The following is a 19,918-nucleotide window of genomic DNA, read 5'->3' on the forward strand; positions in this document are numbered from 1 at the left end:
CCCGGTCGTCGACAATCTAGAAGGACGCTACCATTGCGTAGAAAGACGTGGGGGGAGGCGTGTGTAGAAGGCAAAGCCTGGGTTTTTTTGGAAATAGGTACATTCAGGAATCAGCTTTTGAAAGAGTGCAATGATAGGGCGTTTGTTTCGGAAACACGATTTATCCAGCATCCGGTTTTGGGCTGAGCCATTCCAATTCTGGACGCAGACCGAACGTCATGAAAGCGGAAGGGGAGGGCTTGCGGAGAGACACCCCGAGGTCCTAAGTGCAGTCCTAGTCCAAGCCAGTTCTTCCCAGTGGGAGGTAGCCGAACACTTCCAAATCCCATGCAAATCAATTTCTCTTATATGCATAATTTGGGGCTGGTCGTTTCTTTCACTAGTTACCGCCCACTTTATGTATATAGATCTAAAGCTTCGGCTTTTGGTAGCGGGGGTGAAGGAGGGAATGCATGCTGTGGAACGTTGAAGGGGGGAGGTGCGCTGCAGCAAGGGTTGTCTTGTTATGCAGATAAAGTCTCCCAGGTAACTGCCTTGTGGCAATCTCTGGCTGAACTAAGTGTCGGAATCCCAGTCTCTTCTTAATATGAAAAGATCTTTCCAAGACCATAACGGGGATGTCTCAGAGCAATGCCTGTGCCTGCTTCTGCTGTTTACTAATGTATATGTGTGTGTAATATATTTTTTGAAAGCCACAGTTTTCAGAACTAGCCCTGTGTCTGCAGAGGTGTGCAGTTTCTCTGAATAATTTAGTACAGTAATCCCAAGATATCCACACTAGGTGGGGGAGGGGGTTGATTCCAGGATGCTCGAATTCCTTACAGAAAAGGGCATAGTATATTTCCTTTAACTTATGCATATTCTCACATGTGCTTTAAATTATCTCTAGACTACTTACAATATTTAAAACAATGTAAATGCTATTTAAATAGTTGTTATACTGAATTGTTGAGAAGAAAAAAGATCTGTACATGTTCAGTACAGGCAGCAGCAACAACTTTTTAAAATAGAAGATGTGCAAAATTGTAGCAAATCAAACCTGATTATGTGTAAAAAGAATAAATATATTCTAACCTAGAGTGGTTTATCCCAGAATCGAAATGTTACTTTGCCATTCAAAAATTAATCTGTAAATTACCAGTTAACAGGATTAAAATTCTATAATGATTTCAACAGATGCAGAAAAAGCAGTTGACAATATTCAAAAGTTATTCATGATTTTAAACAAACCTCAGAGCGAACTAATGAGGGAAAATTTTCTTGGTTTGGTTAAAAAGGCATCTACAATTGAGTATTAAGATACTTAATGGTAGAAAACTGAATGTTTTTCATCTTAAGATCAGGAACTAGGGCTGGGGCTCAGTGGTAAAAGTGCTTGCCTACCACGTTTGAGGAACTTGGTTCTATCCTAAGCACCACATAAAAAATAAATTAATAAAATAAAGGTATTTTAAAAGATAAGGAATTAGAAAAGGATTTTATTTTCATGACTTCAGCATTGTACTGGAGGTCCTAATCAGGCAAGAAAAAGAAATAATGATTAGAAAAAGAGTCTTTTTATTTACAGCCTGTGTGATTATTTATATAAAAAGTCATAAATGGAAAATTCGAAAAATCAACCAGAACAAAGAAGTAAATACTGCAGAGTATTTACTTTTTTTTTTAAGACAGAGAGAGAGAGAGAATTTTTTTTTATTATTATTTTTTTTAGTTTTCTGCGGATACAACATCCCTGTTTGTATGTGGTGCTGAGGCTCGACCCCGGGGGGCTACCGCTTGAGCCACATCCCCAGCCCCCAGAGTATTTACTTTTAAAAACAGTAGCCTTGGGCTGGGGCTAGGGCTCAGAGGTAGAGTGCTAGGCACTGGGTTCCATCCTCAGCACCACATAAAAATAAATCAATAAAATAAAAGTATTGTATCCAACTACAACTAAAAAATATATATATATTTAAAAAAAAAAAAAAAAACAGTAGCCTTCATAGTAGCATCCAAAACAGTGTCATGCTCAGGGATAAATTTAGCAAAATGGATAAAAGCTCTGCATTGAAAACTATAAAATATCACTTAGAGAATTGAAGGATGATTTAAATAATGGAGAGATTTCTATTGATGGATTAGAAGATGTAGTGATGAATCCCAATAAAAATCTTTGTAGTCTTGTTTGTACAAATTGACAAGCTGGTTCCAAATTGAAAAAAAAAAATAGTACAGAGTTGGAGGTCTTCTTATTTTTATTTATTTATTTATTTATTTATTTTGAGATGCTGGGGATTGAACCTTGGACCTCCTGTGAGCTACATCCTCAGCCCCCAAACTGGAGGTGTTTAACTATCTGACTTCAAGATTACAGTAAAGCTACATCAGGACTAAAGAACCAGTGAGCAGAATAGAGTCCAGAGAAAAATATATATAAATGTGGCCATATGATCTTCTACAAGGATGCTACTCCTAAAATAAAAGGAAAGTCTGCAGCAAATTATAATGGACCAATTGGGGGCAGTCAACTCATAGTTTATGTAAGATTCAGAATTGACTATAGAGTTGTATAATTGATCTAAACATAAAACCATGATGCATGCCTATAAGGCTGAAGCAGGAAGATCTGAAGTTTAAGGCCAATCTGAGTAACTTAGTGAGACCCTATCTCAGAATTTAAAAAGGCGGGGGCTGGAGATATGGCTCGGTGGTAAAGTGCTTGCCTAGTACGTGTGAGACCCTGGGTTCGATCCTCAGCACCACATAAAAATAAATAAAATAAAGGTATTGTGTGCAACTACAACTAAAAAATAAAGTTTAAAAAAAAAAAATGCTGGGGATGTAGCTCAGTGGTAGAGCACCCCCTGGGTACAACGGCTACAATTGGTAATACAAAAATAAATAAATAAAAATAAAATAAATAAGTGCATACATACACACACATACACCACTCTGAAACTTACTTTCAGAAGAAAACCTGGACCCAATTCTTTTATATATTTATTTATTTTTTAGTTGGACACAATATCTTTATTTATTTTTATGTTGTGCCGAGGATCGAACCCAGGGCTTTTGCATGTGTTAGGCGGAGTGGCTAAGAATATAGGTGAGATAATAAAGGGAGCATATGGATTATTCATGAAACTGGGTGATAGATACATGAGGGTACGTTCTTTTTCCTTTTTGTAATGTGTTTGAATTTTTCCATAAGAAGTTTTTTCCTGTTTTTGTTTTTGTGGGCTACTAGGAATCAAATTCAGGGCCTTGGACCTATCTGGCAAGCACTCTGCCACTGAGATATATCCCCAACCCCAAAAGATATCCATTTTTTTTTTTAATTTATTTTTCACTTTTCGGTGGATACAACATCTTTGTTTTATTTTTATGTGGTGCTGAGGATCGAACCCAGCGCCCCGCGCATGCCCGGCGAGCGCGTTACCGCTTGAGCCACATCCCCAACCCCTGAAAGATATTCTTATACCAGACTTGGTGAAACCTTAGGAAAACATTGGGCACAGTGGCGCATACCTGTAACCACAGCAGCTCAAGAGGCTGAGGCAGAAGATTGCAAGTTTAAGGCCAGCCTAAGCAACTTAGTAAGTCCCCTAAGTATTTAGGAAGAATTTGTTTTAAAAAATAAAAAGGGCTGGGGTGTTGCTTAGTGGTAAAGTGCCCCTGGATTCAATCCCCAATACCAAACAAAAAAAGAAAAAGCAAGCAAGCAAACTTAGGAAAATATTATTCAGTTTTTGAGACGTCCCAGATTCACATCCCTGGTTCTGCCCTATAGCTTTAAAAACCTTGGTAAATGACTTAATACTTTATACTTTATACTTAATACTTGGTAAATGACTTAATACTCTCAGTTCCTTCATCTGTTGTTGAAACCTACCTTGCTTGCTTTTAGAGGGAGGCCTGTAAGTCTATAGGGCCTACAGCAGCTGATACTGTTAAGACTTATAATGGTCCCTGCCCCTCCTTGGGGTCTCAGATGAGCTTACTGCCTTCCCACCCCGCATTTCCTTAAACACTGACCCCATCACAACCATTTGGTAGGTCCAGTTCAGCTTGACACGTTCATATCATGGCCTCCACCATGTAGGCTTAGGACCTGACTTCCTTCACCAGACTCCGAAGCGCAAGAAGTAAAATCAAGAATCAATAAATGGGATGGACTCAAACTAAAAAGCTTCTCAACAAAAGGAAGCAATCAGTAATATGAAGAGAGAGCCAACAGAATGGGAGAAAACCTTTACCACATGTACCTCAGAGAGAGCACTAATCTCCAGAAGAACTCCAAAAACTGAACACACATACACACACACACACACACACAAAATAAATAAAATAAATTTTTTTTTAAAAAAGCAATCCTATCAGTAAATGGGCTAAGGAGCTGAACAGATATTTCACAGAAGAAATAAAATCAATCAACAAACATGAAAAAGTGTTCATCATCTCTAGCAATTGGAGAAATGCAAATCAAAACTACTCTTAAGATTTCATCTCACTCCAGTCCAAACAGCAATTATCAAGAGTATGAGCAACAGTGTTGGTGAGGATGTAGGGGAAAGGGTACACTCATACCTTGCTGGTGGGACTGCAAATTAGTGCAACCACTATGGAAAGCAGTATAGATATTCCTCAAAAAACTTGGAATGGAAATACTATTTGACCCAGCCACCTCACTCCTTAGTTTATACTGAAAGGACTTAAGATTAGAATATTACAGTGACACAGCCATATCAATGTTTATAGCAACTCAATTCATAATAGCTAAGCTATAGAAAAAAACCTAGATGACCTTCAAGAGGTGAATGGATAAAGAAAATGTAGTACAGGGCTGAGGATGTGGCTCAAGCGGTAGCGCGCTCGCCTGGCATGCGTGCGGCCTGTGTTCGATCCTCAGCACCACATACAAACAAAGATGTTGTGTCCGCTGAAAACTAAAATAAATAAATAAATATAAAAAATTCTCTCTCTCTCTCTCTCTCTCTCTCTCTCTCTCCCTCTCCCTCCCTCCTCTCTGTATAAAAAAATAAAAATGTTAATGTTTAAAAAAAAATGTAGTACATATACACAATGGAATATTGTACTCAGCTTTAAAGAAGAATGAAATTATGGCATTTGCAGGTAAATGGTTGGAGCTCGAGAATATCATGCTAAATGAAATAAGCCAAATCCAAAACACCAAAGGCTGAATGTTTTCTCTGATAAGTGGCTGCTGATCCCTAATGAGGGGGGGAGATTGTACAGAGGGGAGGGGAGGGGAGGCGGGTATGAGGATGGGAAGGACAGTAGAATGAAATGGACATTGTTACCCTATATATATGTATGATTACATTACTGGTGTGACTGCACCATGTTCAGCCAGAGGAAGGAGAAGTTGTGCTCCATTTGTGTACAATGTGTCAAAATGCATTCTACTGTCACCAATTGGAACAAATTAAAAAATAATAATAACAACCTGAGTGTTAGAGACAAGGAGACTTCCTATGTCTGTGAGGCTGTTTTCCTCCAAGGAGTCAAATACCTTGAGCCACCATCCCAGGAAAGCCCCACTTCCCACCCCTTGTTTACTGAACAGCATTCCCTAAGAAAGTGAACTTGCATTAGCAGGGTGGGAACAGTACCACAAAAGTTGCACTAGGGCTGAGGCTGTAGCTCAGTGGTAGAGCACTTACCTAGCATGTGTGAGGCACTGGGTTTGATTCTCAGCACCACATATGAATAAAAAATAAAGGTCCATTGATACCTAAAATACATATATATATATATATATATATATATTTTTTTTTTTTTTTTTTTTTTTTTTAAGCTGCACTTGGGCTGGGGTTGTGGCTCAGTGGTAGAGTGCTCACCTAGCATGTTCGAGGCCCTGGGTTCAATCCTCAGCACCACATAAAAATAAATAAACAAAGGTATTTTGAAAACTCAATTACTTAAAAAAAAAAAAGCTGCACTAACTCACAAAGTTCTCTCTAAAATAATTAGAACAGGGCTGGAGTTGTGGCTCACTGATAGAAAGCTTGCCCAGCAAAAGTGAAGCACTGGCTTCCATCCCTAGACCCACATTAAAAAAATTAAAAAAAAACTAAATAAACAAAGATGTTTGCTGCCCCTGTCCAGCAAGCGCAACTGAACCAAAGTCACTCATGTGAATTTAGGTGACACACAAAAAGACCACACAGACACAGGATACCTTTTTCTATGAGCTTCAGGATAGCTTCCCCCCCTCCCAGCCTCAGGCTCCCACAAGGGGGCAAGAGAAAGTCAGGAGAGGCTGGGGGGAGGGGGGAACACATGTTCTGGAGTTGGCTTCTTTGCTGTTTCTTAGAACATTCTATCCCCAAAAAAGGGGGACAAGGGGTAGGATTACAAAGGAACAGGTGAGTGTAACTCAACCCCACCGGATAATGCCTGCTCCAGGAACCACACCTCATTATCCCAGCAGAGGTAAAGGTCAAGTTATTGAAGGGCACAATAATTGTTCAGTATCTCTTGCTCAGGACTTAAGGCCATGTATTTCCAGAGCAGCTCCCAACAGATATTGTGTCCATCTACAATTGAAAATATTAAAAATAACAATAATAATTAGAACAAATATAAGAGGACAGTTATATTAACAGCTAACTGTTGTTGAGCTCTTATGATATGCCAAATACTCTGCTTTGTTTTATTTATTTATTTTTTCATGATGCTGGGGATTCTACCACTGAGCTATATATTCCAACTCCTTTTCTCAGCTCTTTATAAAATGATGATGAATTAAAGTACTATTTTAATAATTAGGTACGTGTTTCAGATCAAAGGACACTAAAGCACAGAAAGGTTAAATAACCTCCCAAAGTTAAACAGCTGCTAGGTAGTGAGCCTGGGATGCAGGCCGAGCCTGCCTACCTCCAGGGATTGCATGCTCGACTGTTATCTGTCCATGTTTCCCCAGATCCTAGCTGATTTGGCACTAAGACATAAAAATGAGTAAAACTTGATTCTTCCCTTCATGGGAACCAGATAACAACTATTTTGATTCACTGCTTTTAAAATCAAATAACAAACCTGAATTCTTTGGGATAAAAAGGGGTGCTAGGGATTGAAGGCACATCCTTGAGCATGCCAGGTAAGTGCTTTATCACTAACCTACACCCCCAGCCTAAAACTCAATTCTTATAAAGTGAAGCAGCCAGAAGAATCCAATTGAGATAGGGTACACTATCAAACACAGGGCTTTGGACTTCTGAGCCTCCTCCCCTAAGACTCTTGTTTTGATCATTGATCTATAGGACACCCTGGGCCACCTCCATCTCTTTCTTTCCTCCCTGTTCCTGCTCAGCCCTACTCCAAATTGAGGGGCTGTGGTATCTGACCCTTTGCCAACCTCTCACTGAGAGGACTTTCTTCAGCTAAAATGTGCCTTAACCATTTACAGAAGAGAGCTTTTTACAGAAAAGTCTGATGATAGTAAGCATCTTACTCACAAAATTTTTAAAAAAATATGTTTATTTTTTAGTTGTAGTTGGACACAGTGTCTTTATTTTATTTTTATGTGGTGCTAAGGATCAAACCCAGGGCCCCGCCCGTGCTAGGCAAGCACTCTATCACTGAGCCACAACCCCAGCCTCTTATTCATAAATGTTTGAGTGGTCATTTTTGATAAAAGCTCATTCATTTAACCTCTTCACTTGTTGAGTGGCAAGTGTGGTTATCAGGACGATAAGATAAACAGTGTGAAAGGATTTTGCAAACTCTAGGTACATAAGAAAGAAAACCCTCTATCAACATAAAGGTGGAAGTAAATGTTAAGGAAGATTAGGGAAAAGCCTGCCATTAATGCCACTGCTTGTTTGTGGGGCATTTATCAGTTCAAGGCACAAAGAAAAGTACAGTGAGCATTTTTGGTGAGTATCTCTTTTAGCAAAGCTCAAGAGAGATTTGGTATCAAGAAAGATAGCCTGGGGCTGGGATTGTAACTTAGTGGTAGAGTGCTTGCCTAGCATGTGTGTGGCACTGGGTTCTCAGCACCACAAATACATAAAGGTCCGTCAATAACTAATAAAATATTTTAGAAAAAGGCCAGGCACATGCCTGAAATCCCAGCAGCTCGGGAGACTGAGACAGGATGGTCGCAAGTTCAAAGCCAGCCTCAGTAATGGCAAGGCACTAAGCAATGCAGTGAGACCCTGTCTCTAAATAAAATACAAAATAGGGCTGGGGATGTGGCTTAGTGGCCAAGTGCCCCTGAGTTCAATTCCTGGTACCAAAAGAATAAGAAAAGAAAGATAGCCTGGTGCCAGGCATGGTAACGCACATCTGTAAGCCTAGCAACTTATCTCAAAATAAAAAGAACTGGGGGTGTAGCTCAGTGATAGAGCTCCCCTAGGTTCAATCAATCCTCAATACCACAAAAATAAATAATAAATAAAACACTTCCCTGCCCTAAAGGTGATTATACTCTACTAAAGTAAACAGATGAAATAAATAAGGAAGAAGCATCAAACATTAAAATAAGGTGGCTTGGTGGAGTTGAGCTGGCTGGCTATGATTGAGTGGTCTGTGGAAACATCCCTGAGGAAGTGAGACACAAATTGAGGTCTCAGTGGGAAGGAACCAACCACACAGCCAAAGGGGGACTAGAGTTGGAAATGAGTATTGTAGGGGGAACCACTAATTGATTGAGCAGAGAAGGACATTCAAGCTAGTTAGAGCCCCCAGGAAAGGAAAGGGGAAGGAATCCTTGGTAGTTGTTGAATCAAAGTGGTGGAGGGCGGTCTCCGGAATGGGCAAGAGGAGAGATGATCATTCTTCAGGATTTGTGAAGGCGATCCCAGAAATGGAGCTATGTGGAGGTTGGTGAGGTGCCCTTCCCCACAGGGAGGGAGTGGACTAGAGTGCAAATTTTGGAAGGCTTGTAGATGTAATGGATGGTTAGAGGCCCCTCTTGGGTTATCTTTTCTGAAGAATTGTGTGACCGAAAAGCTGGCTGCTCCTGAGAGCAGCCTGAGAGAAAGGCAGAAGGAGCCCATCTGTTCCTGCTCCCCAGGAAGTCAGGCTGTATCCCCTCCCATAGCAGGTTCTCAGGCCCCATTGCCTAGGGTTGGATGTGTCTTATGCTGATTCTTACTTTTCCCCTCATAGAGGCCAGACTGCATCCTGAACGCTGCTATGGAGGAGCCGCAGTCGGATCTCAGCATCGAGCCTCCTCTGAGTCAGGAAACATTTTCAGACTTATGGAACCTGTGAGTAGATGATTTTTCCCCCCCCCCCCCCCCGCTTATTTATTTGTTTGTTTGTTTATGGTACCAGGCATTGAACCAGAGATACTTAACCACTGAGCCACATCCCCTGCCCTTTGTTGTATTTTATTTAGAGACAGGGTCTCACTGATTTGTTTAGGGCTAAAATGCTGAGGCTAGCTTTGAACTCTCCATCCTCCTGCCTCCGCCTCCCAAGCCACTGGGATTACACGCATTCCCCACCATGCCCAGACTGAGTAGATCCCATGGGAAGGGCAGGCCTGCTGCCCAGTCCCCCACAGATTAACCATCTCCGCCTGCCTTCCCCAACCCAGTCCCCAGCCCCCTAGCAGAGACCTATGGGAAGCAAAAATCAATAGTGCTGACTTTCTGCTCTTATCTTTCAGACTTCCTGAAAACAACGTTCTGGTAAGGACTGGAGCTGGAGGGACTAAGGACTTGGTGGGCTAGTGGACTGGGAACCCAGCCTTAAGACTCCTCTTTTGTCCATCCACAGTCTCCTGTATTGTCCCCTCCTATGGATGATTTGCTGCTATCTTCAGAAGACGTTGAAAACTGGTTTGACAAAGGCCCAGATGAAGCCCTTCAAATGTCAGCAGCTCCTGCACCAAAGGCCCCCACACCAGCGGCCTCTACACTGGCAGCCCCTTCACCAGCCACCTCTTGGCCCCTATCATCATCGGTCCCTTCTCAAAACACCTACCCTGGCGTCTATGGTTTCCGTCTAGGCTTCCTTCATTCCGGGACAGCCAAATCAGTCACGTGCACGGTCAGTGGCTCTGGGGAACAGGCTTTCATATGACCTTTCAATGCCTAGTCATATTCCCCTATGTGTTTTTGTTTTGTTGTTGTTGTTTTGGTCTGGAGCTTGAGGATACCTCTTTAGCCTCTGACTTCTTAGACATTATTTACATTTTACCCATTTAGTCTGTGGACTTTGACCTCTGTCCCAAAGTTGAATTTTCTACTAGAGAGACTGAATCCAGAAGGTCCCTTGAACCCAGGAGTTCAAAGCCAGCCTTTGCAACACCATGAAACCCTGTCTTAAACAAAAAGCCAGGAATGTCATATACCTGTAAATCCAGCAACTTGGAGGCTGAGGCAGGAAGATGGCATGCTCAAGGCCAGCCTTAGCAACTTAGCAAGACCCTGTCTCAAAGAAATAAAAAGTATTGGGAATGTAGCTCAGTAATAAAGGGCCTCTGGTTTCGGTCCCTACTGCAAAAAAAAAAAAAAAAAATAGAGAAAATAAACTCCCTATATGTAGACCCTAACTCCATTATCTCTAGCTGCCCTCCCCTGTGGTTCCTGACATCTAATAGGTGCCCAAGCAGTGCTTGTTCATTAAATCTCCTTTTTCCCTTGTCTCATTTGTTGGCTTGTCCCCACCCTTCAACTCTTCTCCTTTCTTCTACAGTATTCCCCTTCTCTCAACAAGCTATTCTGCCAGCTGGCAAAAACCTGCCCTGTGCAGCTATGGGTTGACTCAACACCCCCACCTGGCACCCGCGTCCGCGCCATGGCCATCTATAAGAAGTCACAGCACATGACAGAAGTTGTGAGGCGCTGTCCCCATCACGAACGCTGCTCTGATAGTGATGGTTAGTGATCAGGGGCTTAAGATGGATCCAGCTGTCTGCCCAGGGTCCCCAAGCCTCTAATGTGTCCCTAATTGCTCTTAGGCCTGGCCCCTCCTCAGCATCTCATCCGAGTGGAAGGAAATTTGCGTGCAGAATATTTGGATGACAGAAACACTTTTCGACACAGTGTAGTGGTGCCCTATGAACCTCCTGAGGTTTGCTTTGGCAGCTGGGGTCTCTGGGAGGAGGGGACTGAAGGGATTGTCATTGGCTATTCAGGGGGAAGTAGGGAACTTTGTCTTGCTTTTTGTTTTTTTGTTTAAGTACTGGGGATAGAACTCAGGGCCTCACATATGTTAGGCCAGTGTTCTACCACTGAGCCACACTCCCAGCCTGCCTGCTTCTTATTCAGTGTCTTCCCAACCTTGGGAAATTTGCAGGGGGAAAAGGGTTACCCCTATTTCCTTAAGTGAAGAAACGGAAGCTTCTAGAGGCTGCAGGCCTCCCTGCCTGTCACAGATCTTGTTCTTCCCAGGTCGGCTCTGAGTGCACCACCATCCACTACAACTACATGTGCAACAGCTCTTGCATGGGAGGCATGAACCGACGGCCCATCCTCACCATTATCACGTTGGAAGACTCTAGGTAGGGATCCGCATGCCACCCTTCACACTGGCGTGCTCCTTTCCAGCCTCTGCCAGTCCCTGTCCCCACCCCCTACCACACTGTCACTCATTGTTAACTCTCACCCTTCCTCCACAAGTAGGACCTCCTCTGCTGTTTTCTCTCACCTTCCTATTCTCTGGTTTGGGAATCTATCTTACCATTGGCTTCTCCTTAGTGTCCCTGGAGCAGGAGCTTAGGCTCCAGAGGGGGAAAATGCAATTAGGAGTAGGTGGGGCCTGGTTTACAGACAGGGCAAGTAGGACCCAGTTTTCTTACTTCCGCCTACTTCTCTCGTCCTGTACAGTGGTAACCTGCTGGGACGGAATAGCTTCGAGGTACGCGTGTGTGCTTGTCCTGGGAGAGATCGCCGCACCGAGGAGGAAAATTTCCGCAAAAGAGGAGAGCCTTGCCCTGAGCCACCACCAAGGAGTACTAAGCGAGGTAAGTAGGCAGGACAAAAAGAGGTGGACGGAGAAGAGAGGGTGTAGTTCTGCCCAAAATTCACTCTTTTCTCACCTTTTCCCCAGCACTACCCAATGGCACCAGCTCCTCTCCCCAGCCAAAGAAGAAACCACTGGATGGAGAATATTTCACCCTTAAGGTACCAAGTCTGAGAGAAACACATAGTCTCTTGCATGTACTAATTGGAATTGAAGAAAAGATGTACTATTTCCTCTGTTCATATCCTAGACTCTTAGAGTAAGTTATTATCAGATTGCAAATTTTCAGCCTAGCACTTTTGGCTGCTTTGCCTGCAATTAGGGCATTTGTCGTCAGAGGATAGTGCTGCCTCAGACAGTGACCCTTGGTTGTACCCAAAGTGAGAATACTTGTACTATAGTATAGTGCTTCTCCACTTATGATGGAATCGCCTCCCAGTAAGCCCATTGTAAGCTGAAAACATTAACAAATCAAAAGAGCATTTGGGCTGGGGTTGTGGCTGGATTGTAGAGTGCTTGCCTAGCATGTGTGGAACCCTGGGTTCAATCCCCAACACTGCATTTAATCCACCTACCCACCTAACTTATCATACATCACAGGTGAGCAATACAGTATACAGTACAATATCATGGTCATGGTCATGTGTCTGACAGACCTGCAGCTTACTGCCACTGCCCCATATTGACAAAGAGTATCATATTACATAATGCTAGTCTGTAAAAGACCCAAAATTGATATCCACTTTCTACTATCACTTTTGCACCATTGTAAAATAAAAAACCACTGTAAGTTCAGGACCATCTGTATTAATAAGGATCATCTTTCAAAAGGAAAATTGTGGGGCTAGGGATGTGGCTCAAGCAGTAGCGCGCTTGCCTGGTATGCGTGCGGCCCAGGTTCAATCCTCAGCACCACATACAAACAAAGATGTTGTATCCGCTGAAAACTTTAAAAAATAAATAATAAATAAATATTAAAATTTTTTTAAAAAGGGAAAATTGTTGGGCTCAGGGTATAGCTCAGTGGTAAAGCACTTGCCTAATATGTTTGAGACCCTGGGTTCCATCTCCAGCCCTATAAAAAAGGGAAAAAAATTTGTTTCAAGACAGACATGGTGGTGTATGCCTGTAATCCCAGTGGTTTGAGATGCTAAGGCAGGAAGACAGCAAGTTTGAGACCAACCTCAGTAACTTAGTGAGACCCTGTCTCAATAAAAAATGAAAAGGGGACTGGGGATGCAGCTCAGTGGTAAAGTATCCCTGGGTTCAGTCCCTTGTACCAAAAAAAAAAAAAAAAAACATGAGCCAGAGACTTGGGACACTGAAGTAGGAGGGTTATAAGCTCAAGGCCAACCTTGTAATCTAGTAAGATCCTTTCTCAATAAAATTTGAAAAAAGGGGCTGGGGACTAGCTAAAGTCTTAGAGTGCCCCTGGATTCAATCCCTAGTAGTAAGCCTCCCTCCAAAAAAGAAGACAGCTAGAAAATGGTTCTGTGACTTTGCCCAACTTTCTCCATCCCCCTTTACCCCTGCTGCAGATCCGTGGCCGTGCACGCTTTGAGATGTTCCAAGAGTTGAATGAGGCCCTGGAGCTCAAGGATGCCCAGGCTGAAAAGGAGCCAGGGGAGAGCAGACCTCATCCCAGGTGAGTGACTGTGACTGGGCCCTGCCCCCTCCCTACTAGATGGGAAAACCATAGGATTCCATTCCAATTCTGCCTTCATGATAAAAGATAGTAGATCCCATCCCACTGGTCCTGTCCCTTCTCAGTGTTCCTTAGTGTTCCTCCTGTTATATCATACAACCATCTCCCTGTCTCTGGCTCCGCTAACCTAGCGATGAGCATGGATGTTTCTTTGCCATCTTGGCAAATCCTAACTCAGAGCTGAGGGGTTGAGGGATGGGGAGCCTAGTAATTTTATGAAACTGATGGGCAGAACCAGTTGGGGGTCACTCAACCCTGCCAAGTGCTAGCAGGTACTCTGTGATCTTGTTACTTGCCCTTCTCATGCTGTTTACTCGTGGTGTAGGGGAAAATGAAGGGATTGATACACACAGGTGCCCCCCAAGTGCTCAGTAAACATATCTGCCCGTGGTGTGACCATCTTAATTTAAATTCCCCTTGTGCCAGCCTTACGTCATCTTTCCTCACCCCCTTTTCTGTTTTCCGTACAGCTACCTGAAGTCCAAGAAGGGGCAGTCTACCTCCCGTCATAAAAAAATAATATTCAAGAGAGAGGGGCCTGATTCAGACTGACATCCTCTGACTCTTGTCTCCCACCCCCCACCCCTGCCCTCCTTCCCTAGCATTTTGGAACTTGGGTGCTTGAATCCCTGCTTAGTATAGGTGTGCCTCAGAAATGCCTAGGAATTCTGCCATTTGTCTTGTCTATAGAGTTTCACTCAAGTCAGCCTGCACTGGTGTTTTGGGGAGAGGTGAGAGCTAAGACATACCGGCTTAGCTTTAACTGTGAAGAGTGGGAGATGGAAGAAAATGTTCTTGCATGTAAGGGTTAACCTACAACCAGCCATCCGATGGGTTGGAAGCCCTTCTTCAACCATGCTGACCAGAAAAGCTATCTTCAAGTTGTTTAATTTCTCCTAACTTCAATACCCACATCTATAAAACGTTGATCATCGTACCTACCTCACGGGGTTTGTTGTGAGGGTTAATGAAATAACGTATGTCTGGCTTTGAACTGCCTTGTATTAGGAGGTGGCTGGGACTTGGCCCCCTTGTGGTTGTTGGTTTCCTGCCCCTGTTAGGGCGATGTGTTGATGGTTTCCAAGATTGAGCAGCTGGTTAAAGGGAAGGAGTTGCCAAGTCTCTGCCGGCCAGCCAAATCCTGTCCAACCTCTTGTTGAACCTTGGCACCTGAAATGAAATCTCATCCCATCCCACAGCCTGGAGGATTCCATCTCAGGCTTATATAGGATCTGTGTCCACCAAGATCTGTTTTACTTCCCCCATATGCTCAGGGTCAGGTTTTTGTAGTTTTGGGGGGTTTTTTAATTTTTTTTATTTTTTTATTTGTTTGTTGGCACCCTGCAAGACAAATCTGCCTTTGTCACCCCATACCCTTTCTCTCATTTTATATCCCCTTTTTATATCGATTTCTTGTTTTACAATAAAACTTTGCTACCACATGTGTGTTTGGATGGGTGTCCACACAGGCTGCCTGGGCCCCCAGGTGCAGGGATGAGTAAGGAGGTCAAGTTGGGAGATAGCCCCCTGGGTCTCCAGGATGGGTGGGCTGAGGAGGGGGGGCGCAGCGCTTAGGCTCCAGGAGGGGAACAAAGGCTGGGGACTGGGTCAGTCTGTGGGCTGCATGACAACAAGGGAGAGGGGTGACTCCATTCATAACTTGGGAACCAACTGTCCCTCCTCCCCTCCTGCCAGGGCTGGCACAAAGTTCTCACCCGCCCCTGCTTCTAGGGTTGGGCTGCTGTCTCCTCGGCAGCCTCTCACCAAGGATTATAGGATTTAAATGTCTGATTTAGCAAGCCTGAGCCTCCCGGGTAGCCATCTGCTCTACAGAAAAGGGGCAGGGTACCTGGGTCCCCAAGGGGAAGGGAGTGGGTACTACTGGATGAATAGAAAGACCAGTGGAGGCCTGTCATGGGGTCCCAGGGAACTGGGGGCAGCTAAGGTAAGAGTTGGGGCTTTCCCAGCATCCTCTCATCCTGGGCCTGGTGCCAGGCAGTTGAATGAATTGAAGCTTTACACTCTGCCAGGAAAACCTTTGAAAGGGCTTCTTGGGCTAGGGAGGACAGTCAGGGTTGGGGAGCCCAGCATCTCCTGCCTGCCCTGTTGCTTAGTGCTGCTGACTCCTAAGGAGGGGGTGCTGGGGGCCAGGCTTTCCCCATTGGAGGCTGTGTCTTGAGCCAGTGCCCACAGGGATAACAAGTCAGTAGGCATATGGCTTGGCCTCTTGTCTCTTCCCTGATGGTGGAGCGAGGGGTCTAAGGTACAGAGAGACCTTGGAGCCACCATCTATATATAACCTATAAGTCAGTGCCTATGGGGGTTTGCCTTGCCCATGTCCCAGACACCTAGGAAGACACCCCATCCTCAACACCACCATTTTTCTTGCTCACTAGGAAATGAATATCAAATGCTTTTCCAAGAGACCCAGCTTCACTTCTTTGGGATAATAACTTTATTCATTCATTGGTGGTGCTGAGAATCAAATCCAGGGCCTTGTACATGATAGGCAAGTGCTCTACCACTGGGATACACAACCCCAGCCCCAGATACTTTAATATCTTTTTTCCTAACCTACTAGGCAAACCAGAACTCCTGAAACTCAGTTCTTCTTACTCCTTGAGAAGCAAAGGACACTTAGAAGCTGCATTTGTTCCTTTTTTCTCCAGCTTTATTGGGAGGTACAATTGACCCTAAAATAGGTACACTTGAGCATGGCATGCTAATGCTCACCTACAGTCCAGACACTCAGGAGGCTGAAGTGGAAAGATCTCTTGAGCCCAGGAGTCAACATGTACATATCATAGGATTATTACTGCAATTAATACAGCTCTCACCATGCAGTTACCATTTGTGTGTATGTGGGCAATAAGGACACAAGATCTACTCTGCAAATTTCTGCTAAACAGAAAAGTTGTCTTTTTTTTTCTTTTCTGTGCTGGGAATTGCATGGATCAAACCCTAGCCATAGTTGGCATGTTCCTCTAGACTGTGTCCTTAGCTGTTTTTTACTGTTGTACTGCAAAAAGCCAATCCGTTCTGGCTCCATAGATTCCTTCTTTGTGAGCTGATTTTCAGGCCAGCTCTGCAGTGAGCTGTGTGAACTTCCATGAGTCACATACCTCTCTGGTTCCACTTATTGCCATCTTTCTTTCTGGCTGTAGTCATATCATCTTTCCATCTACTCAGTGGGTTTTCACCTGTGCCTTACTCTACCAAACAGTGAGGACCTGAGGGCAACTCTGCCCTGCAGCTGAAAAAGCCCTTATCCAACTGAGATCTGGAATCAAATCTTACAGTTTCCTCCTGGCTCTAATCCAAGTTTGCATTTTTATGTCAATATGTCCCTTTTTCTTTTCAGCAGGGCAGAGGAGTGTGGGAATTGAAACCAGGTCCTTGAGTGTGCACTATCCCTCTATCCGCCATTCTATTTTTTTTTTTTTTTAAAGAGAGAGTGTGAGAGAGAGAGGGAGAAGAGAGAGAGAATTTTTCAATATTTATTTTCTAGTTTTCGGCCGACACAACATCTTTGTTTGTATGTGGTGCTGAGGATCGAACCCGGGCCGCACGCATGCCAGGCGAGCGTGCTACCGCTTGAGCCATATCCCCAGCCCTCTATTTTTTAATTTAGAAAACTTTACTAATTTCAGTAACTCAGGTGCCCAAATCTATAAGTGGTACTCTGGGAAAATAGAGCCTTAAATGCTTTCATTGTTAAAAAGGAAAGAAAGGAAACAGCTGGGGGCCCATACCTATAATCCAGCTACTCTGTGGGGCTGAGGCAGGGTTCTAAGTTCCAGGCCAGCCTGGGCATCTCAGCTAGATCCTGTCTTAAAATAAAAAATAAAATGTTGAAGAGGGCTGGGATTGTGGCAAAGTACTTGCCTAGCATGTGTGAGACACTGGGTTTGATTCTCAGCACTGCATATAAATAAAATAAAGGTCCCTCAATTACTAAAAAAAAATATTTAAAAAAAAAAACGTTTTGAGGGTATAGCTCAATGGTAGAGCATCCCTGGTTCAATTCTCAGTACCATCAAAAAAATAAAAATTTTGCTGAGGGCTGGGAATGTAGGCTCAGTGGTAGAGCACTTGCCTAGCATGAATGAGGCCCCAGGTTCCATCCCTGCCATAAGGGGGAAGAAAATTATGCTGACTTCATTAATATTAAAAACTTTATGAAGATACTAAAAAATGAGAAATCAAATTCATTTATAAATATAGATGCAAGATTCTAAAATATTATTAGAATAGAATAGTGAATTTTTAAAATGTTATAACCAAATAGTTTATTCGAGGAGTACAGAATTGGTTTAATAGAGAATCTATCAATGTAATTAATTATATTAACAAATTAAAGAAAAAATTTATATGATCATATCAACAGATGCTGAAAGGAATTTCATTAAATTTCAGCAGCTATTCCTTAAAAAAAAAAAAACACTTTAATTAAAACATAATGGACTGGTATTAGAATACCAATAAGTCAGTACTATCCTAAATAATTAAACACTAAGATAATTTCAATTAAAATGGAAATTAAACCACTGGTTTAAAAAAAAACAACTGCCATTTGGTGGGGGAAGGGGAGGCTTGCTGGGGATTGAACCCAGGTCCTTACACATGGTAAGCATGTGTGTTCTACCACTAAACTATATCACCATCCAAAGTTTTAAATTTAAAGAAAATAATAAATGCCCAGTAGTTGTTTAAAAAGCAGGATGGGGGTGCTAGGGTTGTGGCTCAGCAGTAGAGCACTTGCTAGCACATGCAAGGCCCTGGCTTCGATCCTCAGCACCACATATAAATAAATAAAATAAGAAGGTATTGTTTCCAACTACCACTAAAAACTATTAAAAAAAAAAAAAAAAAAAACCAGGATGGGAGGCTGGGGATATAGCTCATTGGTAGTGTGCTTACATTGCATGCACAAGGCCCTGGGTTTAATCCCAGCACCACCAAACAAACAAACAAACAAAAAAACAGAATGGGACTATGGGTATGGCAGTGGTAGAGGGCTTGCCTAGCATTCAGGAAGTGCACACCTAATTCCCAGCACCACACCAAAAAAAAAAGGGGCGGGGGGAGGCCCTATTTCCTTGACAGATACCAGAAAACATCTATAAAATTCCAGAAATCAACCAGGTGCAGTGGCACACTCCTAGTCCCAGCTACTTGGGACACATTAAGACAGGAGGATTCCAGGTCTGAGGCCAGCCTGGGTAAAAAAAAAAAAAAAAAAAGGTCTGGAGATATAGCTCAGAGATAGAAGACTCTAGGTTCAATCCCCAGTTCCTGGGGTGCGGGGTAGGAAGCCTCCTGTAATCAGATCACTATGTCTTGGCTTATGGATTGGTAGACAAGCCAGGAGAAGTAACGAGTCCGGATCACTGCATATAGGAACATCATTATATGATCAAAGTTGATATTTCAACTCAATGTGAATAACTTATAGTTGTTTTCAAATAAAGTTAGCACAACTAGAAAAATAAAAATAATATTGAGCCAGGTACAGTGGTCAATGCCTGTAATCCCAGAAGCTCTGGAGGCTGAGGCAGAATTGCAAGTCCAAAACCAGCCTCAGAAACTTAGCAAGCCCCTAAACAACTTAGTGAGACTCTGTCTCTAAGATAAAAAAAAAAAAGAGCTGGGGGTGTGGTTAAGTGCCCCTGATTACCAAAAAAAAAAAAAAAAAAAAAGGGCACAGTGATTCACAACTATAATCCTCACAACTCTGGAGGCTGAAGCAGGAGGATCACAAGGTCCTCTTGGCAATTTAACAAGACTTTTCTCAACACACAAAAAAGGGACTGGGGGTGGGAGGCTGGGCGACGTGACCTACTCCTATAATCCCAGTGGTTCAGAAGGCTGAGAAAGGAGGATCATGAGTTCAAAGTCAGCCTCAGCAATGGCAAGGCACTAAGCAACTCAATGAGACCCTGTCTCTAAATAAAATACAAAATAGGGCTGGGAATGTGGCTCAGTGGTCAAATGCCCGAGTTCAATCCCCAGTACACCCCACAAAAAAAGGACTGGGGGTGTAGCACAGTGATAGAGCACCCCTGAGTTAAATCTCAGTCACTTAAGGGGAAAACCTGTGTATGCATTAAAGTTGTTGTTCAAAGTAAATACTAAGACCAACTTGTTGCAAAAACAAAAAGCAAAAAACAAGCCCCACAAAGAAAATAAAAATTAGCTATCAACACATTCCCTCCCCCATAACCACAATAAACATTGTATATATCCATTCATCTTTTGTTTTATATGTGTGTGTGTGTGTGTGTGTGTGTGTAC

The 19,918-nt window shown here is 43.1% G+C and overlaps 1 protein-coding gene across 2 annotated transcripts in view; it reads left to right on the forward strand.

Annotated features, from left to right (window-relative positions):
• The window catches only part of Tp53 (tumor protein p53), a 16,138-nt gene extending 1,072 nt beyond the window's left edge, over window positions 1-15,066 (forward strand). For both annotated transcript variants that reach the window (XM_046422140.2, XM_046422141.2), the window contains exons 2-11: window positions 9,115-9,215; window positions 9,620-9,641; window positions 9,730-10,002; window positions 10,651-10,834; window positions 10,916-11,028; window positions 11,349-11,458; window positions 11,784-11,920; window positions 12,007-12,080; window positions 13,458-13,564; window positions 14,095-15,066. In XM_046422140.2, the coding sequence (XP_046278096.1) occupies window positions 9,142-9,215; window positions 9,620-9,641; window positions 9,730-10,002; window positions 10,651-10,834; window positions 10,916-11,028; window positions 11,349-11,458; window positions 11,784-11,920; window positions 12,007-12,080; window positions 13,458-13,564; window positions 14,095-14,176 (1,176 nt within the window). In that variant the 5' untranslated portion in view covers window positions 9,115-9,141 and the 3' untranslated portion in view covers window positions 14,177-15,066. The remainder of the gene's footprint in view (window positions 1-9,114; window positions 9,216-9,619; window positions 9,642-9,729; window positions 10,003-10,650; window positions 10,835-10,915; window positions 11,029-11,348; window positions 11,459-11,783; window positions 11,921-12,006; window positions 12,081-13,457; window positions 13,565-14,094) is intronic.
• The last annotated feature ends 4,852 nt before the right edge of the window (window positions 15,067-19,918 follow it).

The sequence above is a fragment of the Marmota monax genome, unplaced genomic scaffold (assembly GCF_021218885.2).
Source record: "Marmota monax isolate L192 unplaced genomic scaffold, Marmota_monax_Labrador192_F-V1.1 WCK01_AAM20220418_F8-fsc00243, whole genome shotgun sequence".
Taxonomy (NCBI): Eukaryota; Metazoa; Chordata; class Mammalia; order Rodentia; family Sciuridae; genus Marmota; species Marmota monax.